Source organism: Alligator sinensis, unplaced genomic scaffold (genome assembly GCF_000455745.1).
Source record: "Alligator sinensis unplaced genomic scaffold, ASM45574v1 scaffold444_1, whole genome shotgun sequence".
In the NCBI taxonomy this organism is placed as follows: Eukaryota; Metazoa; Chordata; order Crocodylia; family Alligatoridae; genus Alligator; species Alligator sinensis.
Genome location: NW_005841886.1, coordinates 1,349,906 through 1,358,554, shown reverse-complemented (window position 1 = coordinate 1,358,554; position 8,649 = coordinate 1,349,906). Strand labels below are relative to the sequence as shown.

The window sequence follows — 8,649 nt, the reverse complement described above, 5'->3', positions numbered from 1 at the left end:
CTCCTACCCCCTGACCTTTGCTACCAGAAGTCCCTCCCCTTGCCCCCCCCGCCCACAAGGTACTCCTTTCAACAAGAGTCATCTTGGAACCAGGAAAATACCAAATTACATTCTAAAAATAAAAAAAATCTACTACAACATTCATTAATTTCATTTAAAAAACTTTTTTGTCCTGATTTATATGCATTTGTGTAGTGTACATAGAGGTGATTGCATAATAACTTAAAATGAAGTCTTATTCTTGTATATTGTAGAGAGGTGAGGGTAGCTGGGTATAGGTTTGTGTGTGTGTGGATATGTGTGTGGGGTTTGTGGGGGGATGGATAGGTGTGGGGGTTGTGTGTGTATGTGGGGTGGGGGATGTGTGTGTGTGTGTGTGTGTGTGTGTGTGTGTGTGTGTGTGGATGTGGTGTGGGTGGGTATGAATGTGTGGAGGGGGAGGATTTGCTCACAGCCTCCCTGTGGCAGGCAGAGTCCCTCCACCCCCCAGCACTTCTCTAAGCCTGGGCTTGTGCTCCTGCTGCTTCCAGACCTGGGGCACCAGCACGGCCCCTTGCTCCTGCTTGCAGCCATTTCCCCCTCCATCTGCCACCACTGCCCTTCTGCAGCTTCCCCATTCCCCCCTCCCCCCCTACTCACTGCTCCAGCACCCCATCCCAGCTGCATGGCCAAGACTGCAGAAGGAGCTGGACCAGCTGGCTGGCACCACATGGAGCCAGGCAAGAATTGAAGGGGCCCGGGCAGCTCCTGCTGCATTCTGTGGCCCAGTGCTGTAGCCAGGAACCATGTGGTGCTGCAGTGGCAGGCAGGGGGTGAAGAGGAGTGGTGGCAGCAGTAGGCAAATGGTTGCAGCAGGCAGGGGCAAGTGGGAGTGAGCAGGCATACAGAGCACAGCAACAGCTGGGTGGGAGCACAGGGCCATGTCAGTGTACTGGGGTCAGCACCAGGGGGGCCCAGGAGTGGGGCATCAAGAACACAGGATGGGGGCCAGCAGGGGCTCTATTGAGCCGTGCCGGGCTGCGCCAGCAGGGAGAGGGGGACCTGGCCTGACTTCAGAGCCCCTGCCAGCCTGGGCCCCATGCTCCAGCTGCCCCACTCTAGGCCCACGCTGGCCCTAGCTCTAGTGCACTGGTATGAACCCCACACTTGCACCCAGCTGTTGCTGTGCACCGTGCACCTGCTTGCTGCCCCTTCCCATGTGCCTACTATTGCTTTCACCCCTTCCCTGCCCACGACTCCTGCAGCTCCTCTCCAACCCCATGTTGGCCACTCCAGCACCATGTGGTTCCCAGCTGCAGCACTGGGACCACAGCAGCTGGCTCAGCCCTACTCCAAGGACTGGGGCGATTGCCCGTGGTCTTCCCCTGCCTCCCCCCACCTCTTATCTGAATTTCCCTCCAGTGCAGGGAGGCAGGAAAAGCCCCACGGTCTTAGGCCAGAACCCTCTGCTAGACAGGGCCAGGCAGGCCTTGCTTCTGCAGCCGCTTAGTCCTGCTTGTGGCTTCCTCTGGGTCCTACGGCACCTGGCTCCTGTCCTCTTTGACAGGTAGTCAGGGGCAGATTAGTAGTAATTTTCTAAATTTTTTAGGGGCCCCACAGGCCAGATAGAATGGCCTGACAGGCTGAATCTGGCCTTCCATATATTGGTCATCCCTGCTCTAGGTTACACAGGATTGTGTGTGCTCCTCCTAGTTTTCTACATTGATGTTGAATGACTTCATATAATTTCTGCATATATTGTGGTACTACTATAGAGCAACCTCACTTTCTAAAGGCACCTTGAAGCTCACTATACAAAATATTCTTGGGGATACAGTGTCCTCCCATTCTCATGGGATGGTCAATCCATTGCAACCTCCTCTTTTCACTAGTAGTTTTTAAGTGTGCCAGTCCTACACGTTCCAGTACCTCTGTGTTTGGTATTCTGTCTTTTCATTTATTTTCAGGATATACATATTTTTAAACTGTTTATATTTTTATATATTATTGTGGTAATACTGCTGCTACAGGAAGTGCCTCTGTCTCCAGACATGTATTAAGGTACCTAATAAAAAAAGTGCTCTACAATTTTTCTTATTTTCTAAACAAGCAAGGTATGCACAAAGGCCTTTCTTAGCAATACAGAAAAGTCTCACAGCAATTTATTATATTTTGATATAGTAAAAGTTTTGTTCTTATCATTTTGGTATTCTGTATGGTTACATTTCAAACTGAGGTAGGACACAACTTATGGAAAATGAAGAAGCCTCCTTTCCAATGGTTCCTTAGCTGTGCTTCTTGAGGTGGAGTTAAATTGTGTCAGATATTTCATATAGTCACCCAAGTCTATTCACTCTTACTTGTTTTAGAATTGTACCCACTAGTTCCTGAGAGTCTCATCCTGACTTGCACTGGCAGATAAGATAGTGGAGCCACTGAAAGCAGTTGCCTTTAATGATAGATCTGATCTTGGATACATATTTCAAACAACAATAAAATACCATGGTTCAACTATAGAAGGTGCTGAGAACCTCTTGAATGATACTGAGCTCACTGGCAATCAAGGATATTTGTGTGCCATCAGGAAGCACCTAGCACATTGCAGGAACAAGCTCTAATAATATAGGTCATTAAAGATTTGACAGATACTCATTAGTCAATAGCAATTGCTCAGAATAGACAAGTTTTCTGCCTTTAATACATATTGGATTAATCCAATACTCTACACTAATGAAAGTTTACTTTGATCAGATTCCTAGTTTCTGTCTTCTAAACTACTAGATCTCATTGCTTCTGATTTCCTGATAATGACCATAGCAAATTAATTTAGCATTTGGTTACTCTGTAATGACAGAGTTTTTAATTAGTTAGTGAAGGCTGTACAGGTGTCAGCACTAAGGCAGGACTTTTTTTAGGCAGGACCATCTTTGCTTCCTAACTGCTAGCAATTAACATATGCAGAAAGAGGCAGGCAGAGCATAAACCTGAAGAAATAAGATTATTTTTATCTTTAAAGGAAAAAATGTTTTTTTATGCAGGTTCTGATTAACTTACTGTAATGTATAAAGAGAGGGAAAGACAGAAGCTCACCAGTGATGCTCAGTATGCAAGGGAAATACAGCACAAGATGGATTCAGAGCATCAGGTATGCCCAGAAAGCAATAAACTGGTCAGTTACTTGAGTTATGTTCAGTCTCATGGAACATTGGCAAATGCTTAAACATCCGAGTGCAATTGTTCTAAACTGTTTATTTCTCATAGGAAATTTGTATTTTGTTACATGATATTCCATTATTCCACTAGTACAAGTGCAGATTAACAAATCACCACAGTGAGGACACAATACTTTCCGATTTGCTTTTCAAGTCTTTTTCCATTTAAATAAAAGCACTTTAGTAGAATTATAGTGGACCACTGGGATTACTCTAGTGGACTATGTGTTGTGCACTCTTCATTTACCTCACATATGTAAAATTTAGTTGTGTGCTTTAGGTACGGTGTTTGCCGACATGGGGCCACAGGACTCAGAGTAAGATCCCAATCAAATGTGTGCCTTCCTTAGGCATCACAGTACCTAAAATTTGGGCACCTTGCCCCAGAAGGGTGGTTTAACACAACAGAATTAGGCACCTAGGATCCCTACAAGTGAGTGGGGAGATCTAGGCTCCTCCCAAAGGTGCAAAAAAGTGCCCACAGTGAGCCAATGGGAAATGCTAGGCCCAAGGTACATCTAAAGTCCTGATCCTCTGTGGAGCTTGCTTCTGTCTCAGGTGTACAGAGATAGGCACCTCTCTCACCCAATACCAAAGCATCTAAATGGGTGGGACCTATCTAACTAAAAACAGTATTAAGCACAGCACCTCTCATCCTCTCTGAAATGGGGTTGTAATGGTTGATGATGGTTCTACCCACTTTTTGCCCATTAGCCATTTGGTTAAATCATTTGACCCTTAAGTGTGCAATTTGAAGTGTATATTTTAGGCCCTTCACAGCCTTATGAGAATCAAGCTCACATTTCTCACTTTCCAAGTAACTCTTAGGTTCTTGAGTATAAACATTCTAACTAAAATTAGTGCTGAAGATTACAAAATACATAAAATGTATTAGGCATGTACTATATTTACCTGAATCCAAGATTACTTCAAAATTAAGATGACCTCTTAATAATTAGATCTATATATGGAAAATTATAACTGTGTTAACATTTTCCATGTATAGAATCCAATTATTACAGGATTGTCTTAAATTTGTGGCAGGGAAAGCAGTGGTAGGAGGGTAAAAAGCTGGGAAAGCAACTCCTGTGCTACTTGTTTCCCCCAGAAAACTGCATCTTTTGGCACATGCCCCTCTTGCCACTTACCTTCCCCGCCAGTGCCTGTCCTCCACAGCCACTTGATCTCACCCTTGTGCCTGCTCCCTCTTCCACTTACCTGATGTGGCAACTCTAGCTCTGGCTCTAGCTCAGGCCTGGGACTCAAAGCATAGTACCATTGGCCCAAGCCAGCAACAGTAGAGATGGCAGCTCCAGGCCTGGCCACTTTCCTGGCCCTGGGTCAGGGCCAGAGCCAGAGCCATAGTAGCTCCCCCACTGCTGCATGACCTCTGGTGCAGGATAGGGAGTATGAGGTGTCCTCTGCACACTATCCACTCCACACAGCAAGATCTCCCATGTGTACTCTGCCAGCATTTTACAATCTGCCCTGTACTTCCCTCACCCTGCATGGTGATTCCCCCAGGCTTCCCCACTTTACCACACAAATTCTTCCATGCTCTCCCCCAGCACTGTGCAATCTGCCTTGTGCTTCCCCACAATACTGCACAATCTCCCATGTTTTGCACAGTACTGGAAAAATCTCTTCCATGCTCCCCCCCAGCACTGCATGATCTACCCCTCCTCCTTCATTCAACAGTACTAAGGAGAAAGATACCTTGCTTTGGATTTATATAAATATGATACTATAACAATCCTCAGTGTACTCATGGTTAAACTGCTTGTCACATTGTGGCTTTGCGACCTACCACACTTCCAATAATGCATGGTTTAGAATGGCCAATTTGTGCTTGAAGCAGACTAGGAGGGCCAAAGCAATATTTCTTTTTAAGATACCTTGCAGTTCCCTAATCCTTGGCTGGCAGGCACTAGCCCCAAGTCCTGACACACAACTCCACAAGTCATTCTGGCAGCTGGGGATCAGCAGAGTTAAGAGGCAGTCTGGTTCTTTATCCCAGTCATGCCACATGTACCACCCCCAACCTTTGGAACATGTAAGAACCCAAATGTGCCAATCCTGTACTATTGAGGATTCCTTTTTATCTAAGGAAATCCTCAGGCAACTGGTTTCTTTAATGCTGCAGCTATTCCATCTTGGTAGACCAGTGCAGTGACAAAATGTTCTGGGTTCAGAGGATTTGGCTGTGGAATCAGATTAATCAGTCTGACTATTCTGCAGGTACATTGCAAGACCTACCTACCTGAAGAAAACTCTTCCATAATTTTCCAGCATGGTGGTAAATAAAAAACAAGTACACAACCCCCCCCCCCAAAAAAAAACAAACAAAAACTCTCAACCAAACAAAACACTCTGTTCCCCAAGAGAAGTCTCTGTATCAAATGAAGGGAGAAGAGTAAGAAACACCATAACAATCCATTGGACACCTCACTACGCATGTTTCAGTGCACTTTGATTCTGTGATGATGGGCATTATATAAAATCCTGAAGTACATGCACACATGCACATACCCAGAGTAAATCTGATGAGCTGCTGCTGCTGTTTGCATTTACCATGATTACTGAATTACCAGGGCAGTTAATTATTCCCATCAGTGGTGGATTTAGTTATTCAACAGATTAATACTTTTTCATGTGATGTGTCTTATGAAGAACGTGAATACAGAACACTTTGAGATGAGATCATCTTGTCCAGGTGCTCTGTAATTGAAATTAAGCAGCAAGTTATCCAGAAGGAAAAATATGTTTTGTTCTTTAGGCTTGCCTAAGACGACAGGAGCAGAATAGAGAACAGGCTGAGAAGAGACGAGACCAACATACCAGGCCTGAACAGAGAGAGAAAACCCTATCTTTCCTCTCTTCTACACGCAGTTATGAAAGACCATGGATATCAGCTGTACCAGTTACTAGACAGGTACTTAAACTATAGGCACACAGGTCTTCGTAATTTAAAACATACAGTCAAGTGGCAGAGAACATTGTAGTGGAACAGCTTCTCACCATTACATAGTTTCCACAATAGAAGCAGCAATTAGCTTCTGGAATGGTTGACGAGAAACAGCCATAAAATTACATTTATGTGAATCCTGTGACAATGTTGCATTCCAGCAATTATTTGTTTTCTGTAAAATTATGGACGAGCACACTTGTATGAGAGCTTCTTATTAAACTGAGTAGTAGGATATGATGGGGCCATCTCACAGCCAGTTTAATCACTGGCCCACCCACCTGTCTAGGGCAATCTGCCCACCTGCCTTGCCTTTAATACAGCCGATTAGTTGTTTATAAAATGGGAGACTGCACATTTACTGCCCAATGCCAAGGGCATAATACATGGCTCCAAACTTCCCTTTATACCGTGTCCCATGCCTCACAGATGACATCACTATATGGCTCCAGCCCCCCAATGGACTTCACTCTATACCTGTCTGGCATTCAGACCTCAACTGGATACCCCCTTCTCAGGCAGTCTACTCCACCCTCATTCTGGGCTGCCAAGCTCCCTGAACCCTTCTCCCTCTCAGCAGTGGCCTCACTTTTAGAGCATGTTGGAACCCCAGGCCCCTGGCTCTGGGCATCTTCACAGTGGGCACTCTGACCCTTTGACCATCCTGGTCCTGGCCCCAGCATTGACTAGTCAAGGGTATCTCTAGTCAGGTTATTGAGCCACTTGTCCTCTCTTTCTCATACAGGTCCACCTTCTCAGGCCCCTCCAAATCCAGTTCATTCAGTCTCTAAGCCTAGCCTATGCCACAACCCTTCAGGCCTACCCCTACAGACCCTATTGTACACAGCCTTCTCACACACCCTCACTGGGCCCACTACTCACCACACTGGGGCTCCCAGCCTTATGTTCCTTGGGTCCCAAGCCTGATGACACAGCTGCACCCTTCACCTGTCCCCTCTCTGGTCATGGGGGTTGGGGCTATATGGCACCTCATACTTGCCTTTCACTAGGGAAGCACTGATGTAGCATTTCATGGGGACCATTCCACCACAGGCAGCCCCACCATACCACCCAACCCTAGCAGGGTGTAGTTTTAGGTCATTCCCCAGGACTAGGACCCCTCCCCTCCATCCCCACAGTTCCTACCCTTAACTATCAGGTGCTCTGGGAGCATCAGCTCTTCAGCTGGCCAATGTTACTCCAGCAGCATCCCTACAGCAACTACAAACTCAGCTTTGAGGGCCTGGGTTTATATTGAGGCTGCTCAGCCCCATCCTCCAATCCAGGAGCCCTCCCATGGTCATGTGACTGCTTCATTAGGCTACATCGCACCTGCTGGCTGCTGCTCCATGGCCTGCTCAAACCTCTTAAAGTGACAGGCACCAAAGGTGCCCAGCCGCACAGGAGTAGCAGTTTCTGTTCTGTTCCAATATAGTAGGGGCAGGCAACATACAGCCTGTGGGCTGAATCCAGCCCACTAGGCCATTCCACCTGGTCTTCAGGGCCCCTAAAACATTTAGAAAATTAATATTTATCTGCCCCTTACTGCCTGTCAAAGATGACAGGAATCTGGGGCAGTAGAACCCAGGGGGAGCTGGTGGCAGAACTAAACAGCCACAGCAGCAAGTCTCACCCAGCTCCACCCCCCGCTCCACCCCGAGCCCCAGCCGGAAGCCTCTGCCTGGCAGGGGCTGCTAGAAGCTTCTGGCCTGGGGCTGTTCCTGCCTCCCTGCACTGAGAGAAATGCAGATGAGGAGGTGGGGAGGGATGCAGGGGAGGACCATGGGTGATCTCCCCAGTCCTCAAGTCTAGCCTGGGCCCGCTTCTGCGGTCCCAGCACTGCAGCTGAGAACCATGTGATGCTGGAGCATAGTGGGTGGGGATGGGGAGCAGGGAAATGACTGCGGCAGGTGGAGGGAAGGGGCAGCAAGTGGGCATGCGGAGTGCAGAAACAGCTAAGCAGGGGCTCAGGGCCAGCGCCAGCAGGGCTCAGAGTGGGGTGGAAGGAACGCGGGGCCCGAGCTGCCAGGGTCTCTATGGAGCCAGGTTGGCTCCCTCCTCTCCATCTGAGCAGCACAGCCTGGCTCCATAGAGCCCCTGGCAGCCCGGGCCCCATGCTTCTGCCGCCCCGTTCTGGGCCCCACCATGCTGACCCGGTGCACTGGTGTGGACCCCATGCTCCCACCCACATGTCACTACACTCCGTGCACCTGCTCACTGCCCCTTCTTGCCTGCCTGCTGTAGCCATTTACCCACTTCCCCCCTCCCACTGCATTCCTGTATCACACGGCTCCCAGGTGCAGCACTGGGACCACAGGAGCAGCTGGATCATGGTGCTGGAACAGCAGAGTGGAGGGCGGGGAGTTGGAAAGCGGCAGGAGAAGGGCAGCAGTGACAGGCAGGGGGCAAGTGGCAGTGAGTAGGAGCATGGGACCTGCGCCAGTGCCCCACAGCCAAGAATGGCAGGAGCAGAGAGCCTGGGCTTGCAGGAAT

General features: G+C 48.1%; 1 protein-coding gene across 2 annotated transcripts in view; it reads left to right on the top strand.

Annotated features, from left to right (window-relative positions):
- MARCH10 (membrane associated ring-CH-type finger 10) overlaps positions 1 to 8,649 on the top strand; it is a 109,875-nt gene that overhangs the window by 14,237 nt on the left and 86,989 nt on the right. For both annotated transcript variants that reach the window (XR_323136.3, XM_025196921.1), the window contains exons 2-3: positions 3,018 to 3,124; positions 5,968 to 6,123. Coding sequence is in view for 1 of the 2 variants with exons in the window: in XM_025196921.1 (XP_025052706.1) it covers positions 3,038 to 3,124; positions 5,968 to 6,123 (243 nt within the window). In the remaining variant the exon portion in view is untranslated. The remainder of the gene's footprint in view (positions 1 to 3,017; positions 3,125 to 5,967; positions 6,124 to 8,649) is intronic.